Below are 22,632 nucleotides of genomic sequence, written 5' to 3'. Positions count from 1 at the left end.
CTTGCTTATCCCAGCCATTCCTCCTCTCCCCCCTCCCTCGCATCCGGGGGGTGATTTCCCACTTGGCCGACGTCCCACGATTTGGGTTTAGATTGCGGGAGGGTCGGCCCTATTTCCGACGCCTACCTCCGGGAGTGGGGTGGTGGGAGGGAGCCAGGGGAGGGAGGCACTGGTCAGGTCACGGACAGGATCGTTCGGCTTGTGGGATGTGGGGCAGAAAGGCTGGCTCCGAGGAGAGGAGCACCCAGTCGCCCAGCCCTGTCGCCATTCTGCACCGCCTCTCATGCCTCTCTCTGCCGCTCGGACCAGGGAGGGGACCCTGAGGGCAGGGCGCAAAGGAAGCACCTGGCTGGGCCGGGGGGTGGGGGGTGGGAGGGTGAGCAGCAGCGTGGGGGGTCGGGACAGGAAGGGGGGTCAGAGTCTAGGGTCAGGCCAAGCCTTCTGCCCGGCCCCGCTGCCGCACCCTCGCCCTAGTACTCCGTGGCTCCCGGGAGGCGGTCACCTTGCAGTTAAACACGTCCCCCGCTGCGCCAGCTGCGACCAGCTGCGACCAGCTGCGCCGCGACCGCGGGACCCGAGCAGTCCTCCCGCAGCCCCACCCGAGACCCCGCCCCTTGCGAGCGAGCCGCAGAGAGCAGGCGAGACGGCGGGGCTAGAGAGACCGATCCCGCCGAGCCGCACGGCCGGAAGTGCCTGGCCTGGGCCTGAGCTGGCGCAACACACTTCCGGTTCAGGTCTCTACCGTGCACTAGTGCGCAGACCGAGTCGGAGCCGAGCCCAGTTGGTCAGGTGAGAGGCGCTCAGGTGCAGTCCACAGCCCGTCTGGCGGTGGCTGGACCACGGGGGCGAGGACCGGCCCTGGTCTGGGCAAGGAGTGTGCTGGCCCGAGGCTCAGGCCGTCCTCTTCTCCGCAGGATGATCACGGACGTGCAGCTCGCCATCTTCGCCAATATGCTGGGCGTGTCACTCTTCCTGCTTGTCGTTCTCTATCACTACGTGGCCGTCAACAATCCCAAGAAACAGGAATGAAAGTGGCGCTTTCTCCGCCCCAGGTAATGGTCCGGGGCTGTGGCGCCCAGCCCCCGGAGAGTGGAGTGGCGAGGCCGTGCCAGGGTCTGCAGGGTTCGAAACTTCCAATCAGCAAGTGTCGGGCCAAGCATGATACAGTTCCAGAACTGGGCCCCTTTATCCGCACAGAGAAGAGAGTGCCTTGCCCCCCCCCCCCAAACTGTTCCCTTCTAGAATGGGGGTGGGTTTCCTAACACCACCCTCCTCAGCCCTCAACTTCATGTGGTCCCCAGATGCCCAAGTTGGGGGTATGGGTACAAGGGGCTACCGACACCGGTAGGAATAAAGGTACTGACTGTGCCATCCACAAATGAGGACTTGACTCTTCACTTGAATAGTCCTCACTTTTCCAAGGTAATTTAGACGTTTATTTAGACAGGTTTTTGTGTGTATGTGAGGGGTTGTAAAGATACAGAATTGTATTTCCATGCTCTGGGGAAGGCACGGATTTAGGGGTTGCCTGCTGCAGAACCAAGTCATAGAGGAGGGGGTGGGGCGGAAGGGCTTGGAAACCAACCTTAAGTGTGGGTCAAAATGTAATGGGGGGAGAGGCTGAATGGGAGTAGATTCCTGAAGGATTTCTTCAGAGGAAAGCTGCATTTTCCTTACCTCAGGTCTTTCCCCCTCTTTTCTAGGGTTCCAGGACATAGTCTGAGGCAAGATGGAGGGTGTGAGGGGCCTTCACACTTCATCCCTTCTACCCATCACAACATATAAAGCAACTACACCTGGATTTTTCCAAACAACTTTTATTTCCTCAAAGTCTTCCTTAACCCTACGGAACAAGAAGCTGCCACTGAGTAGGGCCCAGTATAGGGGCTGCTTTCTTTTCTACTCCCTCCCCCCGATATAAAAATATAGATTTTTTTTTTTGTGGTCCCAAAATCTTGTGCTGTGGAGGGAGGGAAGGCGTGGCACATTCCCTGCTTTGTCCTGTCTCAAGGTGATGCTTTGCGATGCCTCAGAACAGTGTGGGTGGCATTCCAAGGAGTTATAGTTGTCACATGGAATCAGCAGCTGAGGGAGGGAACTAGCACATTTCTCACTGTGTTCCCCATCTTGTGGCTGTATCCTGGGCATGAAGGTCAAGGCATCAGACCCGAGGAGAAACAGTGAATGGGGGAGATTTAGTGACAAAACAAACCTCAGGTTGGCCCAAGGGCCCCCTGCTGTAACAAGTCCGAGACTGGGAGTCAGATAGACTACAGGAAATAGGAGAAATGGCAGGGGCAGAGTGGGGCCGTGGGGGCCCAGCCTGAGGCAGCCTGCAACAGAGAAGAGAGGAATAAGAGTTGTGAAAAGGCTACCCCTCTTCTGGTCTGTTAGCCAGGGGCTGGGAGATGAGAGAGGTGAGATGGGTAAGGATAGGCTGGTTGAGTATTGCACAGTGGTCTGATGCTGGAACCAGCCAGCTCCTAGGCCTTAGACCTTAACAGTTGTTTTCTTGTTCATTGCAGTGAAGACTGAGGCCATGATGGGGGGGAAAAATCATCCGGTACTAAATTCCTAATGAAAGTACATTTAGTCTTTTGGGGGTCAGAAGGATTTGGGAAGGAAGAAAGTGATCCTGAATGGCAGAATTGGGAATGGGGGGATAGAAGCGAGAGGTAGGGTGAAGGACTGGACCTCGGTGCTCACCCTGGTGCAAAGCGGGGTCCCGGCTCCGGCTCACTGCTCTCCCTGGTCCGGAGGATAGGGGATGTGGGGCCTGAAGAGCCTCTCATCCCTCTGCGAGTCGGCGGTGAGCCCCGGCCCAACCTGGGCCTAGCCTGTGGACAGGGGGTGGGCTAAGAGACTGGGTTCTTCCATGAATATTTGTGCTTCTAGTTTCCATGAGTAAGTGTGTAGTTTAGCAGTTAACACAAGTACTGGTACCTTTAATCCCTGGGCACTGTCCCCAGCTGAGAGGGTAAGGCAGGATAACACAACTCTTGTGTTCAATCTATAACTATATATTCTTGAGTCTTATTTAAGTAGGGGTGGCAAAAGGATCCACCATTTAACCTCCATGGCTGGCTGAGTAGAGAAGTACTGTGTAGAAACATGTTGGAAGATTAGTAGATCTTCCTCAGAGCCTTTCATGCCTCAGCCTCTGCCAGACCAGCTTAAGCTTCACCCAACCAGTCACCTTCTGCCTATACCCAGCGTTAGCCAACTTTTAGTATGGGGATCTGGACTGAATTGGAGTTGGTGGCACAGCTGTTCCTAGGAGCAGCAACCAGATGTGTTACCTGGGGAATCCGGGACCCCTCCTGGCGGGAACTCTCCTCGGGCAGGTCTGGGCAGAAAGAGAGGAGAAACTAAGGGCAGGGGCAGTGAAAGCCAAAGCTAGCAGGCTGAGGTTGGGGTATATCCAGCAGGGACACGGTTGGAAGCAAGCAAGAGACCTGGCTGAAGGGAATGCGGACACTGGACAGACAGGCGCTTGGACACCAGAACAGCTTTCTTACATGGTTGGGGGAGAGGTAAAGCAGTGCTGGGCGTTTCCCCTCCTACTACCCAGATGAACAGTTCCTTGTTGGGTTCTGCCATAGTTGTTTTATGCTGGGGAACGGGAAGACCCAAAAATGTTACCTGCAATCGGGTCCTGATACAGGGGATCCGAGGTCCAGTTCCTAGTAGACCTTTCCCAATCACCATGACACCCTCTGACTTATCCCCTGAGGACAGGAGTGAACAGCTGCTCCCTAGGGAACAAAGGAAACTGATATCAGGGTAGGGGGCCATGGAGAAGAAGGGATAACTTCCTTTAGATCAGGGTTTCTCAGTATTGGAAATGTTGACATTTTGAGCTGGATAATTCTTTTGTGCCATTTTAGGATGTTCCCTGGCCTCTACCCACTAGGTAGTGTTTCTTTCCCTGCCCCCTCCCCATTTATCTTTAGACATTGCCAAATGTCCAGGGGTGGTGGGGTGGTTGCCCTTGGTTGAGAAGCTTGGCATGTTTTAGTCTGGTCCATGGGGTAGAGCAGCAAATCAGAGCTTGAATCAGAGCTCACTCAAGCTGAACTACTATGAATTTATTGATGTTAGAGCCTGTTCCAATCAAATGTATGAGCACTTAAGGATCAAGTTAGCAGTACCCAAGACCGGTGGGTTGAGGGAGTTAACAGATTAGGAGTAGCAGGCTCCAAGGGAGGTGCAAGATGCTGGACTGGAATCTTAGACATCCTTCCTATCCAGTCCCTTACACAGCTGGGATATAACAGAGCCAAGGTTCTGTGTGCATGATGTGGTCACACGTTTGCAGTGATGAAAGGGGAAAGGCCTATGTTTTTCTTCATTCTGCACTATTGTCTAATGTTGCCCAGCTCCTGGAGTCAGGGAGCTTCAATAAGTAGCAGGTAGGAAAAGTCCTAAGGTTCCTCAACTGTAAAAGTGAGGATTACATGAAATAATGTGCTTAGCGCAGTGCCTGCCCCATAGTAAATGCTCAATAAATGGTAACTTATTTTATTACACAAAGACATTCATTAAATTCCAGCTTCCTGTACAAGGGCATAGGTGTGTGGGGTTTAGGATAATCCAGGAAGATAACTGATACCCCTGATCTGGAGTGGCCTATAACATCAACTCAAGAAGGAGGTCCAGGTCAGGTGGAGCTGCAGGGATTTCTTCAGGAGCCTGCTCTACACCCTGAGTGGTAGGGAAGGAAGGAGGAATCCAGCCAACCTAGATTTCAGTGGCAGTGGGTACAGACCTGATAGGCTGAGTGAATTGGGCAGTAGGCAGGAGCCCATATTGCGTGAGGAGGCTGGGCTAGAACTGGCAGGAGTTGGGGATGGGGCCAGGCTGCTTGAGGTAAGGCGATGGGTGAGTGGCTGCTGTCGCCGTCTCCTGTCCTGGCTTCGGGGCTCTGAGTGGAAAGGACACAAGCAGATAGGGCAAGTAAGTGAGGCACTGTCACTCCACTGCCCTGCTGGCTCTTCTTGGTCAGAAGATGCCTGTTTTCAAACTTGTCATCACACCAGCATCCCTTGTCTGAAGTAAATCTAAGATGAGTAGAAAGACCTCTAATACTTATTCCAGTTATCCAGTTCTCAGCCAGCCCTCATTTGACTTCGCCTCTGTGTAGCTAACCAACTTACCCACCAGTTCATTCTTTTGGCAAAGGAGTTATTGAGCTTGGCTTCTAAAACACAGTTTTCCCAGGTTCTTTTACCTCTACCTGCTTCTCTTCAACTGCTCTTCCTGTCCCTTAAATGTCAGTGTTCCCCTACCATTCCATCCTTGGTTCTCTCCTGCTCAGCATACTTCAAACTCCCAAATCTCCCTCTAGCCCTTCTCCTGAGCTACAGCTCTATCCACTGGGCATTCCTACCTGGCAGTCTTTCAGGACCCAAACAGTACATTCTCTCCTGCCCTTCCTTTTGGTCTCCCCATTGGCGGGAAGATCCTGCTGGAAACCTTGTTCATCTTCCAACTCTTCCCTCATATTTATGTCTCTGACCAGATCTGGACGGGTCTGCCTCTGCCTTCATTTGAACTCCTTTACCCTCCCTTGCCACTGCCAGATGCAGGTCTTTAGCTCATTCAGGCTTTTGAAAAAAGTTCTTCACTGGGCTCTCTCCCTTTTTACAATCCATCTTTTATGCAGGTGCCAGAAAATTTTATCCTAAAACACAGACCTGATCAAAAATCATTTTGGCTCAGACAAGGGGGAGATACTGAAGGTCTTTTAAAGGAGAGAATCTAAACCTTTGCACACAGCATTCAAAACCCTGCCCACTGTGATTCTGGTCTACTCATCCTTAGTAGGATGCTGACTTGACACCCTCAGCTACAACCCCTGAGGCTACTAGCTGCGGGGTTCCTCTGAATGTCCTTTTCTAGTGAAACCTTGGATATCTTACTTGTCCCATGTCAGATGTTGCCTCTGAGAGAATTAGTTGTTCTCTTGTCATTGTCCTTTATTCACTTGGCTAGTAACTGTGTATGGCTCTTCCTTAATCAAGTTAGTACATGTAAAGGACTTAAAATGGTGCCAGCACATACTGAGTACTTAATAAATGTCTGCCGATATTCTAATTAGAACTTGAGTCTCTTGAGAGTAGGGAACTTCTCTAATATATAGACTAGTGCCTGTAAAACAGAACCCTTAATAAGCATCTTGTTTATCTGAATAGCAGACACCCACTATAGATCATGAGCTGGCTCAGTAATCTCTGTCTAAGGGCATATGGTTATACTCTGTGAGGGCAGCTCTCTGGTCCGTTCTTTGTGGCTAGAGCCTCACTGTTGCAAGTTCTGAAAGGTGTTCGCCCACTGGTATAACTGTGACCAGGTGGGGTAGGGAGGCTTTCAGGTTTGGTAGGTCCTTCCTCACGAGAGGGATAGCAGGTGCCAAATGCTTTCAAACTGAATGAGCTATTAACCTCCATGGAGCTGAATTTGGTGGTGGTTCCAGGATGCAAGCTGACACCTAACAAAGCAACATATGCTAGGTATGTAAAGCCTACAAATTAGGAAGTAGGTGACAGTAACTTCATCTTGTCTAGCTACACTGAGCAGTAGTCAGCAGTAACAAGGATACTTCTGGAAGGTCCAAAAACAAAATAATACTTTGAAAAAGATACATGGATAAGGAGTAGAAGAAAGGGAGAGATCTCAGGATGGAACCTAGTCTAGCTTTGAGTTTGGGTACCAATTAGTCTAAGACCACAGCCAAGAGTAAAAAAACAACCAGAACTTAGCGGGCTAGTAAGGGTTGGTACAGCAGTGCCAACAAGACAATAGAAGTCAAGAGACTCAAGGCCACAGTCAAATAACCTGCAACATTACCACCACCAATGACTTAGAGATGCTATAGAGCCCATCCCTGGGTAATTCGTTGGTTAAAACGGGCTCAGCGGTTAAGCATCAACCTAGGATCCAGGAGATCGCGGTTTGATTCTCAGGGCACAAGCCCAGGTTGCAGGCTCGATCCCCAGGCGGGGGTGTGCAGGAGGCAGCCGATCAATGACGACTCTCATCATTGATGTTTCAACTCTCTCTCTTCCTCTCCCTTCCTCTCTCTGAAATCAATAAAGATATATTTAAAAAAACAAAAAACCAGGGATGTCACTATGATGTACAAGTGACAGTGCATAGTAGGCAGAAATAATAATCTTGATAGAGGGGGAAACAGCAGGTTTCTAGATGGTCTGAGAAATCTTACACAGACGCATGTTGAAGACACATTAAGGGATGAATGTGTCTTCACCCCAAGAAGGGATGAGAGGGAGCAAGCAAGAGTGGGAGCAAGACTTTGGGACGTTTGTCGGGTCTAGTAAGGAACTGCGTGATAGTCAAGAAGGTGTGAAGCAAAACAGGCAAGTGACGTAAAAACAAGTCAGTGTGAAATGTAGGGATCTTGGGCAAGATACTAAAGAAAAACTCAGGAATCCTGCCCCTAAGGAGAGTTTCAGGATGGAAGACAAGGTCTGGTTTAGGGGGGAAGCCTGATCTGGAAAGTGTAAGGCATTTAGAGATAGCATTTTAAATCATCTCTTAGAAGACTATTTTAAGATCTGGCCAGGCCTGCTATAAATCCGGCAATGTGAGCGCACAGCCAGCCATTTCTCATGTTTTGGCTCTTGGCCTACTCAGTTCCCATTGAGACAAGAATTAAAGGGAGGAGCCCCAACCCTATTACTTCTTGGTTCTGAGATACAGAAATGGCGGTTTAAGGCTGAGTACAAGAGTGATACATGATCAGCTCTGCTTCCAGAGGTTGTGAGATGATGTTTTATGGTTATCAGCTATAGGTTCCATTTTGGGACTGGCAGGATTGTCTGGGGCAAAGGTCTGAGAGGGAGAGCCAGGCTGACTTCAACATTGTATGAATTACGATGGATATTCTAAAGCCTCGCGATTTAGAGGGGCAGTTATGTGACTTGTGCCTATGTCCTGCATCATCACCCCCCAAACATCTTTGGAACTATCCCTACATGGCACACTGCAGATCTTATTTAATCCCTGGATGATTGCAGACCTGATGCATGCCCTCTGAGGGTTAGGAAGGTAAGACAAGCATTCATTCAGCTCCCAACTTCTTGCCTTTTATTTGTTCAGCAAATATTTGTTGATCGTTTAATAAGTGCCATGTACGGTGCTGGGTGATAAGGGAATAAATAGATGTGTTAGGACACATTCCCTGCCATCAAATAAGTTGTAACCTGCTATTTAACATGAAACTAGTTTGCAGTGGAAAAAGTAAAAGTGGTGATGGTGCTAGAGGCGTTCTTCCTGTGTCCTTTGACTCACTTAGCAAAGGAACCTCCCCTTACTGTTAAACTTTAGCTTCTCTACCAAAAGCTGCCTGTCAGCTGAGTCACAGCATCACAGAGGCCAAGGAAGGGTTCTAGTAACCTCAGGTTTCAGCGCCAGAGCTAGGAGGAAGGAGGGCACTGGTGGTAGGACAACAGCTGAAGACTTTACATTTAAGTCCCTTGTCTTGTACCCCAGTATCCCACTGGGTGGTCTGGAGGGCCAGGGCATATGTTTGTTATTGAGACTATTGTTTGAATCCAGGGCCAGGACTGATAGGAAGCTAGTGAGGCATCTAGGGTACACTTGTCAGGAGGCCCTTGCCTGATTGAGAGCAAGTGCCTTCTCATGTTGTGTGGCTTGGGCACCTCACTGGCCTCCCCTAGTCCTTGCCCTCTTTTTGTCAATACAGATCCAACAGGAGAAGCTGGTTACCTCTCCACCCTCTCCCTGGCCCTCCTTTGAGCTCTGCACCTGCTTTTACACCAGTATCTCGCAGACCTGACTATCCTCACTCCATCATTGTATTAGATATTCCCCAGTGATCTCTCCTTCCTCCTCTGTAGTAGCTGCTGATAATGTCTGCGCTTTTGAGCCAGTGGATGGGAACTTGACCACAGGTCTGGGAAGGTGGTGCCCACAGCCTGTTTTGCAGTGGGGAGGAAGGAGGTATAGAAGATCCTGGCCCTAGCCAGTTTGGCTCAGTGGTTAGAGCGTTGGCCTGTGGACTAAAGGGTCCTGGGTTCGATTCCACCCAAGAGCACGTATCTTGGTTGCAGGCTCGATCCCTGGCCCTGGTTGGGGCGCGTGCGGGAGGCAACCAATTGACGTGTCTCTCTCACACTGATGTTTCTCTCTCTCTCCCCCTTCCACTCCCTGAAAAGCAATGCAAAAAATATCCTCCAGTGAGAATTAAAAAAAAAAAAAGATAATCCTGGCACTATGGTCAGGGGCGCTGGGAGTCAAGCCTTACTCAGAGACTTTTCCAGCCTCCTTCCCCAGGGAACATTCCTATTGACCCCAAGTTGGCTACTTCCAGCCTCTGAGGACAGAACCTATCAGACTAGCTCCCTGAACCTGCCTTAAGCTTCTGACTGGGCTGCCTAGATCTTTTCTGATTATTCCTGGATAGCCCAATCTCACATTTTGTTCCAGCCAATAAAGGACAGTCACTAATTAAATGTATAGTTAAGTGTGATATAATTTTTATACATTGGTGGAAATTTTCTTATAAATTCACAAGACAAAAAAAATCCTTTATCAAATCACAATCCCATTTTTGGGTTTGGGAGGTATAGATACAGGGGTCGTGTTTTCCTGTCTCAGAAGACCAAGTATGTCTAGATGTGGCAGAGGCCGAGGAGCCAGAGGTGAGGAAAAGGAAATGTCACAAAGCTACAGTACAGACAGATTATACTAGACAAGTTGTTCCAAGGGTTGAAGACACCAAGTCCAGACACCACAGTCTGCATCACAGGTCCCTGTCCCAAGCCAGGGCTAGTGTCCCATCCTGGAGTCATATCAGGGACTTTAAGAGATGAAGCAGCAAAAACAGCACCACCAGTAAATGCCCAAGAGAACACAGGCGGCAAGGTTTCCAGGCTCTGACCTTTCAGCTCCTTATAGTATTCCTGGTTTGGAATCATTAGCAACCCTCTTCTTGACCCCTTTACTTTAGACATAGTTTCTTAGTTCTTACAAATATTTATTCAAGTCCCTGGGATGCCTCTTTACTCAAACCAGCCCTTTTTCTGCTTCTAAGCTTGTTCACCTGGGGGAACATAGCTTCTCACTTGGTTTTACCTGCACCTGTATGTGGATGACTCCTAGATCTAACCCTGATGTCACCTTTTCTACAGTCTGGCCGTTTTTTGTCTGCAGGACATCTCCATATAGATAGTCTATGACATCCAAGCATGTCTAAACTAGATAAACTCTTCACGTTTTCTTCCAACAGTGTCTCAGTGTCACCATGATCTTTTCCTTTAGTGTGTAGGCCTGAAGCTCTCTCAGTTCGTCCCTCTTCCACCATCACTGAGTCCTGCCACTCTGCTTCTAATATGTATATTCACCTCTCCTTTCCAGCCCCCGATATGGGTGCTAGTCTTCTCATGTATAACCGCTCCAAGGATCCCCCCTCCCCTCCCCTGCCTGATATATACAGTTCAGACAGCTCTCTTAACGTCTTTTGTTCCCATCATTCTCAGAAGCACATATGTCTTGTTAACTCATAATCTTTGTTTTCAAGACACTTCTTCCTCCTCCCACCTCTCTTCACCTGACTCCTGTGGTAAAGCTTGGCCCTCTGAGCCAGCTAGTACACTGGTCCTGGCTACCATTCTCAGCTCTGGAGCGTTTTGTCAAACCATATGCCACCACCCATGCTTCAAAACCACTCAGCTAAACATTCTTTGGCTAATTACCCTTGTGTTTATCTATGACAGTGGCGCCCCAAGTCCCTTGTATGTTTATAATGTGTGTGTGCTTTTATGTTGTGTTTACTGTCCTGTGTCCCCTATTAAGTTTCAAATCGGCTAACTAGAAATTACTTTGTACTAAGAAACACAATTCATGCCCCTCACTCAAGGAGCTTAATACAGCACTCCTCATTGGGAGGGGGACAGAGAGGATGGTTAAAACTGCCTAGAATCCTCCAGGGAATACCTAGAATAGGTTTTTTACTATTTCCCTTCTGTAGAAAGGGAACGGGAATTTATAATCCTGATATTCCTTCCTAGGAACTATGAGTTAAGAGGAAAAGAAATTAGAAGGGAAAAAAAACTTTATCCAGATTTAAGATGGGAAACTCAAGTACACTGGGGCATGAAACAACATCTGTGAATAACTCTGCCACTAAATAGCTCTGCAAATTTGGACAAGTCACCCTTAAATAGCCTCAGTTTCCTCATCAGAAAAATGGAAACGCCATCCATCCCACAGAGACCTCATGAGGATTAAATGAAATATATGTGATACTGTTTTGTTTACTGTTTAATGTTATTTAAATATAAGGCATTATTATTACTTTAATACTCTTCTTCAAACACAGTGTGCAAAAGTACCCTTTTCAATGAAGATAGAATCTCAAAGAATAGGACTTGGAATATAAGCAGAGGTAGCTATGATGCATGTCAGGGATCAAACACCGTACTTGGCAAAGCTGGGAAGGACCACTGGTCTCCTCCGGCTACTCTAACCAGCGCCATCAGATTTCCACAGCAGTGACCCAGTGCATGTTTATGGTTTCCACCAAAAGCCTGGATGCAAGCTGAGTAGCAGGGAAGTGCTAACAAGGATGACTGCGGCTAGAACAGCAAAGCTTTTAGTTCCAGCTTATAAGCTTCCATACTCTGGCAAGACTAGTGCAGCCCAGAAGCCACACGCAATATGATTTGTGGCTTGGTGCACTTCCAGAAGTGGCACTGCAAGTCTACCCACCACAGCCCAGGCCACTCCCAAGAAATGGCTCCAGAGTCCTTTCCTCTTTTTTCCCTAAAGGCCTATCTGTTTCTGGTATACATTTGACCCAGAATCTCGTCTTATCAGGCAGAGTCTCATCAGGCCAGACTAGGGGTACTGATGCAAAGTTGAGCAATTGTGGCCACTGCTGGAAGGGGCTAGACTGTTGCTTTGTAAGCCTACAACAGAATCTGTCGTAGTTACATTTCTCTTTGGAAAAATTAGAATTCTTTTGATAACACTTTCTGAACAGGCTCTGAAGCCAGGAACAATTTCAGCTTATAGGACCTTGGACAGGATCCTCCACACTCTGCAGTGCTGCAGCTTGGACTGTGAGGCATCTCCTTATACCGCCTCCCACAAGGCAGCCTGGCACTGTCCTTGAAGTGGAGGCTCCATGTCTCAGTGTGGCCCTGCCTCAGCTAGTGTTTCATCCTTAGAAACTCCCCTGCCTCCCAACATGTGCTGAAGCGCAGACACCCAGGACACCTACCTGTGCCACACACAATGCCGCTGTGGAGTTCAGGCCGCAGGGAACACCAAGTTCGCAGGAGAGGCTGCAAATTCTGCTATAAACTAATTTTATTGATTCATCCCCTTGGTCCCAGTCCAAGTATATATCTTCAAGCTCTCATTTCCCCCAACAATGCCCCAAACAACTGAACACCTGCTGCAGGGGCTCCCAGACTAGCTTACCTCTCATGGGGCCCAGCACCCGGTGGCTGACCTTTTGGGTGCTAGAGCCCAGGCCTGGCAGCCCTGCACACCGACTGCCATGAAAAGGAAAGCTGGGGGAGTTCTTCATCTGTGGAGAGTTTTGTTGGCTGCTGCTGCTACCGCCAGCACTTGTGCCAGTGCTAAAACTTCGCGCTCGACTCAAGGTATTTTCAGAGCAGGAAACAGGCAATCCACTGCAAAGAAGCAGATGCCAGTTAACCATGGGCCAGGAGGTTGTGTCCCTAGTCTTTCCCCATGGTCAGTAAAGCTTCACTTCTGCAGTGAAAAGGCATAGATAGGGACTCTTTCCAAGGGAGAAGGGAGGAATTCTTGTTGCTGTCTGAGGTATCTAACCTGGGGCATACCAGCTGATCTCCGAATGCCTACAAACACTTGTTCACATACACATGCTCCTGCAGAAAATATACCAAGACCTGGAAGGGCCACCCCTGGGCAGCTTAAACTCCCAGTAAATTCCTCCCTTGTTGCCTTGGTGCTGGCCTTTGGACCTCTCAGTCAGTTATTCACAACCACTGGAAGCTGAGTCCTGGCCCCACCCCAATTATATTTGATTTTGTGCAGGGCTCTGGAGCAGGGAGTCCTCTGGCCTGATTTCCAGATACCTAGAAAGCATGTAGTGCCAGGTAAAAGGGAAGGGGATCCATTTTTTAAAAATGAGCTGATCTTACTAATTTTAATTTACCCTGAAATATTTACCATGTGGTCCTTTCGGAAGTGGAAAAGGAACACAAATCTCTGGGAATTCCTTGCCCTAGAGCCCTGTTCCACTCTAGTACCTTCTCCCTTCCACCCTGCTGGTCTTACTTGTTAGTTTTGGGTGGAGTTCGAGAGCCTCTCTTCTTGTTGACACCCATGTTCAGAGTGCTGCTCGGGCCTCGAATGCTACGCACATGTTTTAGCATCCAGGCCCGGAGGTTCGTGAGGCTGCTGTGCTCTGACAGCACGATTCGGGGCCATGGATTGCATTCTGCCATGTCCAGAGCTGCAATGGCCATAGCTCGTCCCACCTGTGGGGGAGTCCAGTTTGGCTCAGTGTCTTGGTCTTCCAACCAAGGCTGCTGTGTTGGGGTGGGGTGCACAGCACAGTGGAAGGGGAGGAGAGGCCAGACCTCAAATGTGTTCAATGAGTACTCTAACTTTTGTGCCCAGGCTGTTTATCGCAACTGGATTTACAGCTGCTCCCTAAACCATTGTTCATTTGGGGGCCCTCATCCATTATGAGCTGAGGCAGGTGTGCTTTCAGGCTGGCACCAGGAAGGAGCTCTCCCAGCAGAAGGTGTTTGAGTCTCTTCTATAACCCACAGCTCTTTCTACTACTCTTGTGTGTCCTAGGACACCAGGGATCATCAAGACCACTGCAGATGAGGTGCTTTCAGTCCAGGACTGAACTAACCCAATAGAAGGAAGATGAGCTCAGAGGCAAAGGATCTGACTCAGATGTGTGTGGGGGGTTCTCTGTGGTGGGGGGTCAGAAATAGTGCCCACTTATCCTCTCACCACTATTTTAGTCAGAGGCCTGCTCCTATTAACTGAGGAAAATAACCACAGTGGTGAGATGGCAATAGTAGTGAGCCTCCCATCAGAGGCCCTTAGAGTCAGGCAGCAGGAGTGAAGGCCTTTCCAGACTTTGGGGTTCTCCCTTGCCCCACTTATCCCATGTATTCATACCTGCTCAAACAATTCCACAGTGTATCTGGAGGGGAAAGCCGGCGGGGGAGGGGGGCTGGCACGCCCGTTGTCATGGCAGGCGGCAGGGATGCTGTTTACTGAGCGTCCAGTGTTGTAGTTGCATTCAAGTGTGTAGCTAAGACACAGAGACTTTTATCAGTGTCCTGCCTGGAGAGAATCAGGACAGAACTATGGGGACAGCCTAGGTGGTCTAAGAACGTAATCGCTTGGGGGAAAAAATGGATACAAATAGAAAGTCCTAATTCCTAGCCACCAGCCTGACCTCGGCACTACAGCACATGCACAAGAAGTCCCAAAAAGGTAGAGTCCCAGACTAAAGCCAATAATGCTAATGGGGAGCTTGCCTTTCCAGAAGACTTGGGCCATCCCCTGCCCCTCAAACCCCCTAGCCTGGATATTGCTTTCATTAGGGAAGCTATTTCATCAACCATATTCCAGTTTCCACCCAACCTGTGGATTATCCCTGAGGCTTTGTAGATTGCAACCCGGCCGCTTCCCTCCTTAGACTGGCCATCTCTGCGGTCTCGGGCATACATGTTCTTCTCTGAGAAATTGCAGCCCTGGAAGTCGAAGTGTGCTGAGTTCAAGGAGATGAGCTTTGGATACAGCATATTTTCCACCTGTTTGAGGGAGGAAATAGGCAACTCAGAAAAGAAAGAAGGCATGAGGGCAAGGAGGAGAGGGCAAGCATGGCTCCATGTGACTTAGATACCCTCACAACCATCAGCAATAGACCGCGTTTCTTGAATTTGAGAATGTTTGACATTACATCCAGCTGTTGGAAAGGTGCAATTCTTCTTTTTAAGCTCTTAGCTTCTTCTCTCCAATAATGCAAAATTTTCCTTTCCCCTCAGTTTCCCAAACTCTAGAAAAAACTACAATGCCAACGGTTTGACACTCTTTCAGGGTCATGATATAACAGGTCCCAGTGCCATCCCTTCTAGGCCCTTTAAAGCTTGTTCAGAAGTAGTCCACCTTTTGCAGCCACGGACCTTCCTGACCTGACAGAAGGTCACCTTCCCTCTGTTCATGGCCCAACCTTTTGTCCTAACCTGAAACACTTCCCACATTCATATGACATTCTGTGGATTCCTACCTGGGTGCTCTCATCACTAAAGCTGTTTCCATACATGAAGCAGCCCCTTTTGGAAGCATGTCCGTGCAGGTCCACATAGTAAGCAACACCACTCTCTTTGGGGGGGATGGTGTCAGGGGCTGGCTGTTCAACCTCAGTGGACTGTTCGGGCATAATCCACACACTGCTGGCCTTCTTTTCTGCTGGCTCAGTCTGTGGCCAGCCCTCAGGATTATCCTCATCAGATGAGTGCCCAAGGTGAGCTTCATTTTGGAGATTGTTGGTTTTCTCAAGGTCAGAAAGGGGGGCATCAGGACAGAGATGAGGACTGTGCTGTTGCGTAGAGGGACTCTGGGAGTTCAGACGGGAGTGCACATGGTGGTAGAGGAGCACAGCTTTAGCCCCGTAGATGGCCGGGTGCAGGATTGCATCAGGCTTCAGGTACTGACGGTTTAGATTCACTCCACGTGAGTCTGTGCTGTAAGGAAACAAGGACTGAAGCAGGGTCTAGAAAGCTGGACCAGCAAGGGAGACACCAGAGTAGACGAAAAGAGACTATGGGAGACTAACTTACAAAATGAGAGGCTGAAGTTGCATTAGGAAAGAAAGAACTGAGAATAGGCCCTCTCCTTGATCTGCTATCACTCCTTCACAGAAACCTAAGGATAACTCCCAGATAGACCTGCAGTTATTCTAGCTCTGCTCCTTCCCAAGAATGCCAGTAGATGGGATCCCATTCCTTCCCGAGGCACTGGATGGTTAGATGGGCTTGCCTTTGTTAGGGTGAAGAGGACTGGGAATATGGAAGGAAGATGAGAGGCTGAGCTGCGGGGCATGAGGGGGACCGCAACAACCCAGAGAGGTTGGGGAGGCTGCTTACCGGTAGTGGCCCCGGACCACACCATCGGGGTTTAACATGGGAATCAGCTTAAAAACAAAGAGGCGACGTAGGGTTTGGGCCCGGGGATCATCAGGTCGAAGGATGAAGTCCAAAAAGCCATTGAAGACAAAGCTAGATGGAGTCTCTCCGGGGTGTACCCTACTGCTTAAGAAGAATATCTGATGTGGAGAAAAGAGCAGTCATTAGGGCAGTTACACTACAGTTGCACTGGAGTAGTACTTAGGGTGGGGGTGTGGGGAGAGGATGAGGCAGAAATAGCCACTGGATCTCCAGCTGGCTGAGTGTGCAAGTGGAGTGGGAGCTGTCACACTTGCCTCAGCTCACAGGCTGAGGCTGTGTCCAAGATGCCTACAGATGATGTGGCTTTGAACTTCCCTGGACTGGGGAAAGGTCAGGGTCCTACCTTTACACTATTCCCACTCACCTTCTTGCCTGTGAAACGGAATGGTCTGGGGGTGCTGATATCAGGAAATAGCTGCTCTAGACGGGGCTCTCGATCTTCTTGAAGCCCATGGCAGGAACTGATTGTTAGCAGATCTACACGAAGTCCATCCAGAGAATAGCAAAGGATTTCCCGGTGGTAATAGATGGTATCCAGAGGGCTGTAGGGATACAAATCATTAAGCCAATAGAAGTCCCTAAAGTCCTAGCAAGAGGTAGGCCTTGTTACGAGCCTAGGATCTGTAGGATCTGGTACTTCACCCTAACCTTTGGGGCCTCACAGTCTCTCAGTGTTAAAGGAGGCTGAGGATTTGGGTGGATCTGCATTGCCAGAATGCAGAGTACAGGGCAGGATGAACTTGTTTTTTACCCATTTATGGCTCCCTAGGACAGGTTACTTTGCATAGACAGAGAGTTGACCTCTGTTGGGACAGAAAAAAAAGGTGTGCTGAGCAATGGCAGTGCTGGCTAAATTCCAGATAACTGATGGGAGCTGGGATATTAAGGGCTTGAACTAGACGGGTGAGTGGAGTGTAGGTGGTGGTATCAAGGTCACACAGAAATATACTTGTCAAAGATACTGAAAGTCCCACACTGTACAGAGAAAAGAACTGATGACGTTTTGGTTCAGGGCTCTTAGGGTAAGTTCCAGAAGTAGCAGAGGTGCTGTCTGATCCAGGACTGTGTGACAGGAGTAAGAATGGGGTTGGCACCTGCTATGGGTAGGGTGGTTCTCCAGAAAGCGCTGGTCTAGCTGGTTTAGCAAATCCTGGCAGTCACTGTAGGAGAAGGGGTAGCAGAAGGCGAAGAAGGTGGTGGCCCCACGGCCCTCCACGAAACGGTGAACAAAGGATAACACAAACTGCGTTTCTGTCATCTGAGGAGCAGAGGAGGAAGAGGGAGGGGCAACATGCCATCGGTGTCAGAACTAAGATCCTATTGGAGTCACCAGGAACTGACCTCACACCCTCACACATTTACCAACTTCCCTCCCTCTGAAACTGTCCATGACAACCAGCTCCTTTGAGGCTTCCTGAGGCAGGGGCTTATCTTGGACTCCTGCTAGCACCGGAAAGCTGGTACCAAAACCCAGTGTCCTGCCTGCCTAGTGCTCAGTATTGAGGGTAACTCCTCTTTCCTTTCCCTCCTCTACTTTTAGCACCCAAGTCTTTCTTTCCTCCCCATGGATAACTTACCTCAAAGGTGGGCCGGTCTCGAATGCGTTCCCAGCGTGGCCGGGTGGGCAGTGTACGCACAAAGGGGGCCATGCCCTGGGAATACAGCTTGCTTTGCTTGTTCATGTTCATAATATTGATCTTGATGAGTTTCCCAGGAGATCCTCCCCGGACACTGAAGTAAAACCATGACCTGAAGGCCAGAGTAGGAAAGACAGGTCACCATATACGAGAGGGGTAGACAGGGTATGATATGTGGGAGAGTAGCAGGAGAGGGAGAAAGGGGGGCAGGGAGAGAAGTAGTAGTGTGTGGGCATGGACTGTAAGCGAAAGGGCAAACTGAGCATGGGTTTGGGGACAGGGATATCCCTTCTCTTGTCCTTCTTCTGCCCTCCATTACTTTCCTCTTACCTGTTCCCATTCTCAAATTCTGTTTCAGCACAGTCTGGTCGGGTCCACACATTGAACTCATAGTCAGGGGCAGAGGCAGTGCCGCTGGTGGGGGCTAATGCGCCCCCTGCTACTCCTTCCCCATCACTACACACAGATTCCACTTTCTCCACATGGGCTAGGTTTCCTGAGTCAAATCGAGAGCTGAACAGCAGTCCCCCACAGCGCAGCTCCATGGTGGGGCTGGGAAAGCATCCTCCTGCTCCACTCGGGCCCTGAGAGCTGAGGAAAAATGAAAGGTTTTTTTGATATCTCCAGACATATGAGAGGTGCTTTTAGGGAGTGCCCTACTAAATAAGAGGCTCTCTCCCTGTCAGAGAAGGTAGAAGTGGCCTTCCAGCAAAGGCCAACAGAAAGCAGTATTCTGGCCCCACACTAGGGGTTATAACTGACCTAAAAGGACTCCATTTTACCACAGCGTGGCTATTCCAAACTGAAATACTCAGTGGCTTAACTAGGTTGAGAAATACTAAGAAATACTAGACTCTAAGCTTCTTTGCAGCCCAAAGATTAGAGAATATAATCAGAGAGGTCAGACTGCCCAAAACTAGCCCAGATACTCCCACCACAACACATGGCCATCTTGAAAGACGGGCCATTCCGGATCTCTGCTTCCTAGATTGGCCCCCCACTCTCCAGCAAAGCAGAGTGGGAAGAGCCAAGTTTCTAAGTTTAAATGGGGAGCTTCCTGTCGTCACTCCTCTGTCTTCACAAGTACTGACCAGGTATTCTTCTGTTGCTCCCCGGAGCCCTGCAAGGCCCTATTATGGAAGAAAACTAGAAAAGTGTGGCCTTTGCCAAGCCAAAGGAAACTGGGCAGAAGGCACTTGCTCACCTAGAGACTGCAGCTCAGTTCCAATTAGGGCACGGATCTGTTTCCACCCTTCTCAGCCCAGTAAGCACCGGAGTCCCTGAATAGCTACCCTGGTAGTTGTGGGTGAATAAATGGGTGTTGTTAGTACCCGTAAAAAAGTGGCTGGTAGACACCCATCTGACGGCAGGGGGGTGGTTCTCGACCCTAGACTCTGAAGGACCAGGATTGCCCTGGGCAAGGTGGGGTTTGGAGGCGTGGAATCGATCAGTAGACTCACGGTACAGGGAGGGCAGGAAGGCAGGGAACAGGGGTCAGAGGTGAGGCCACCGGAGTGGGGGTGGGGCCGGGGGAGCCCGGGTTGAGGGGCGGGGTGGCATTCCAGAGGGGCTCGGGGCTTAAGGGGCAGAAAGGGCTGAGAAGGGGGCGGCGCCGGGGCAGGCGGGGCCCGCGCTCTACGCACAGCCCCTCACCTCTCTCTGGGCCGGTGATCCCGCTCCCTCTCCTCTCCCGCTAGCGAGGCGCCACCTCGGGCCCCGGCACCGAGGCCCTCCACCCAGGACCCAAACAAAACCCGAGCGCCGCGGTGCCGGGACCCCGCTCTGCCAGGAAACAAGAAGTCTCTCGCCTATTGGCCGCGGGTACAGCTGGCTACCCGCCCAGTAAAGCTCGCTGCCATTGGTCGGTGCGCAGGGGTTCCCTTGCACGCGAGCGAGTACCTGAGCCAGTGCCGTTTGGGGGCTCGGCCGGCAGGCCGGGCGGGAGGGTTCCGCGCGCGTCTCCTCCGAAGATAGTCAACCGCCTGCCTGCCGGGAGGGAAACACGAAGTGACCGAGAAGTAAACTGGAGAAGACTTACCTTAAAAATAAAAGGACAATGTGCGAATCTAATCCTTTGCCCGCCGTGATCCTCTGTTGCAAACAGAACGGGTTCAGGTGTCTCCCGTTGGTCAAAGATCCTGTTCCGCGTGGGCAAAAACCGAGTGGAGGATGCGGGCATCGATCCCGCTACCTCTCGCATGCTAAGCGAGCGCTCTACCATTTGAGCTAATCCCCCGGCTGTAGCTGTTTCCCTTCCATTTACCTTACAGGTTGTTGCAAGCTGGCTGTAGACCAGTAGAAAAAACGAAATTTAGGACATTTATTTAGCACCACAGTACCGTGGAACCATGGGCAAAATTTTTAAAAGTAGGAATAACTACGCGTCAGCAATGGTACTAAAGCCAAGTTGATAATATATAAACACGTTACTATATCTGCATTTCACCCACAAGAGAGTACGTGTACGGATCCCGGCTCCTTAGTGCATGTTTCACCGAACATCGACAGTGCTCACGGAAAGTCAGTCTGCGTTCGAGTAAACCTTTCTCCTCACAGGATAACTAAATGAAATTAAGTGGAAGTTTAAAAAAAAAAAGTGTTGTACGAAGTCCTTCGAGCCGGAATCGAACCAGCGACCTAAGGATTGCCACAGGCTCACCCACTACAGTCCTCCGCTCTACCAACTGAGCTATCGAAGGCCCCGCTGATTCAGCGGCCTGCATATTCTCCTCTAATGCCTACCGAGGCCTCGCCCTCGCAGGGTTTTAGAGCCTTCTGGAGCCTGGACTCTACTTTCTAAAGCAGCTCACCTGGGCCGAGCCCCTCCGGGCCACACAGAACAGAGGGAGCCGGAGGCAGAAGCGAGAGCAGAGGATCCGCTTCCCAGCCCTGGACGGAGGAAACACGGGCAAACACTTCCCTTCCGTTTCCCTCCTTCCCACAAACAATACGCCCCCCGCCCCTCCTAGTGGCTCCCACAGGATCGCGGGCGCTTAGAGATCGCCCGCAGCCCCGAGCCTCTGGGCAGCGCTGCCCCGCGGGGCCCGCACACACGCAGGCTCTGCAACTGCGAAGCGCACGCCCCGTTCGCAGCGCCGACGGCTCGCTTTGGCTATTTCTGCTCCACATTTCCCTCCGCTTTCTCCCCGGAGCCAATACAATCCCACTGCTCTCCTGGTGTGAAGTACATTCATTCAGCCCTTAAACCAACGTTCGTCCTGACCAGGGCAAGAAAGATACAAACCACAGAGCCGCTCGAGGTTTGCGGGGCGGCGCGGGATCCGGCGGCGCCGAAGCCCTGGGAGGCGGGACTGGCGGGCGGGGCCGGGAGAGGGGCCCCGGGTACGGCCGTGCCCACCCGGCCCCCGCCCCTACTCCTGGCTTTCTGGGGGCCTGCAAAGCCAGCCCACAATCCTTTGCCCACCAGAGCTCCCGGGGTTTAAAAACAAAGAAACCAACCTAAAACCCCACTCCTCTGTGAAGCCTTGCTTCGTAGCCTGGCGGGGGGTGTGTGCGGGAAGACCGGACCTCCATTTCCGGCTCTGTGGTCAACTGCCTGTGCCACCTGGGGTACGATCGCCTCGGGCAAACCCAAGCCAGGCGAGGACTTCGAGCCCCCTGCCGCTCCGACATTTTAGGGGTTCTCATAGGCTCGGCGTTAAATCTGACGTCGCAGAGCACAGCGCGGTTTCCCGCCCACCCACAGAGCAGGGTGTTAACATCTCGGGTTAACTTTGCTCAGTTGCTGCAGATGGTACCGTTGTGTCCCAGAGCGTCAGCTTGGGGTGTTTACCACTCTTCCCGGGAGGGGGTGGGGGGCTGGGCAGCAGACCATATTTATGTTGAGCTTTTTTTTTTCTTGGCGAAATTCACATAAAAACAAATTTAAAGTATGAACAATTCATTGGCATTTAATGCATTCACAGTGCTACGCAAATTACCACCTCTCTAGTTTCAACCACCTTAGAACACCTCGTACCCTTTTAAGCAATTACTCCCCCCACCCTCCCCTGGCAACCACTAATCTCTCTCTGACTGTATGGATTTGCCCAGCCTGGAGATTTCACAGGAAAGAATTAATAAAACATGTGACCTTTTGTGTCTGATTTCTTTCACTTATGTTTTTGAGACTCATCCACCTTGTAGCCTGTATCAGTACTTCCTGTTTATGGCTGAATATTATTCCCTTGTGTGGATGTACCACTTTGTCCATTCATCTGTTTTGATGAACATTTGGGGTATTTCCACCTTTTGGCTTTTATGAATAATGCTTTTATAAACATTCGTGTACAAATTTCTGTGTGGATATGTTTTCATTTCTCTTGGTTATATTCCTGGGACTGGAATTGCTGGATTTTATGGTAATTATAAGTTTAACTCTTTGAGGAACTGTCAAATTGTTTTCCATAGTGTCTGAACCATTTTACATACCCACCAGCAATGTAGAAGGGTTCCAATTTCTCCACATCCTTGTCCAAACTTATTTTCTGTATTTTTTATTATAGCCAATATTTCAATAAATTAAACTCAATTATAAGCATTTTCTTATATCATTAAAGAGTCTTTGGAATCATTTGAATAGCCATTTCCCATCCTTTGATTTTAGCACAACTTATTTAAATATTCATCTTATTGTCAGACACAATTTATATCCAAATTTTTATTGTTAATACTGCTATAATGAATGTTCTGGAATATCTTTGTCCATATTTGTTTACTTTTCTATTCTCCAGAATATATATACTTGTTAATCTTTT

At 49.9% G+C, this 22,632-nt stretch overlaps 2 protein-coding genes across 5 annotated transcripts; one reads left to right on the top strand and one right to left on the bottom strand.

Moving 5' to 3' along the window:
* Positions 1-704: 704 nt before the first annotated feature.
* Positions 705-1,935, top strand: OST4 (oligosaccharyltransferase complex subunit 4, non-catalytic). Its single transcript, XM_081156315.1, has 3 exons — positions 705-789; positions 915-1,052; positions 1,704-1,935. The coding sequence occupies exon 2, from the start codon at positions 916-918 to the stop codon at positions 1,027-1,029; it is 114 nt and encodes a 37-aa protein (XP_081012441.1). The 5' UTR covers positions 705-789; position 915; the 3' UTR covers positions 1,030-1,052; positions 1,704-1,935.
* AGBL5 (AGBL carboxypeptidase 5) lies at positions 1,802-21,198 on the bottom strand. 4 transcript variants are annotated; one of them, XM_081156313.1, is made up of 17 exons: positions 21,120-21,198; positions 20,686-20,764; positions 19,775-19,861; positions 18,206-18,466; positions 17,816-17,987; positions 17,333-17,496; positions 16,603-16,780; positions 16,158-16,336; positions 15,299-15,755; positions 14,653-14,822; positions 14,182-14,317; positions 13,318-13,520; positions 12,472-12,686; positions 4,769-4,924; positions 3,643-3,755; positions 2,707-2,837; positions 1,802-2,333 (listed from the first exon to the last, which is right to left on the bottom strand). In XM_081156313.1, the coding sequence occupies exons 4-17, from the start codon at positions 18,418-18,420 to the stop codon at positions 2,162-2,164; spliced, it is 2,661 nt and encodes an 886-aa protein (XP_081012439.1). In that variant the 5' UTR covers positions 18,421-18,466; positions 19,775-19,861; positions 20,686-20,764; positions 21,120-21,198; the 3' UTR covers positions 1,802-2,161. The 4 variants fall into 4 exon arrangements, 2 of the variants coding, with proteins under 2 accessions (XP_081012439.1, XP_081012438.1); XR_014000137.1 differs by lacking the exons at positions 19,775-19,861; positions 20,686-20,764; positions 21,120-21,198 and adding exons at positions 3,300-3,346; positions 19,529-19,679; XR_014000138.1 differs by lacking the exons at positions 19,775-19,861; positions 20,686-20,764; positions 21,120-21,198 and adding exons at positions 3,300-3,346; positions 19,207-19,307.
* Between the last annotated feature and the right edge of the window lie 1,434 nt (positions 21,199-22,632).

This window comes from Miniopterus schreibersii, assembly GCF_964146895.1.
Source record: "Miniopterus schreibersii genome assembly, chromosome: 13".
Taxonomy (NCBI): domain Eukaryota; kingdom Metazoa; phylum Chordata; class Mammalia; order Chiroptera; family Miniopteridae; genus Miniopterus; species Miniopterus schreibersii.
The sequence above is the reverse complement of the archived record's forward strand: the minus strand, read 5'-3'. Positions and strand labels throughout refer to the sequence as shown.

Excerpts from the sequence above, each read along its gene's own strand:
- AGBL5 (XM_081156312.1), bottom strand. The coding sequence starts at position 19,235 with ATGGGTGTCTACCAGCCACTTTTTTACGG. Across the intron at positions 15,756-16,157 it reads GTGGTCCGGGGCCACTACCG|CACAGACTCACGTGGAGTGA; the intron begins GTAAGCAGCCTC and ends GTTTCCTTACAG. Across the intron at positions 12,687-13,317 it reads ACTCCACCCAAAACTAACAA|TGGATTGCCTGTTTCCTGCT; the intron begins GTAAGACCAGCA and ends GCTTCTTTGCAG.
- OST4 (XM_081156315.1), top strand. The coding sequence starts at position 916 with ATGATCACGGACGTGCAGCTCGCCATCTTCGCCAATATGCTGGGCGTG.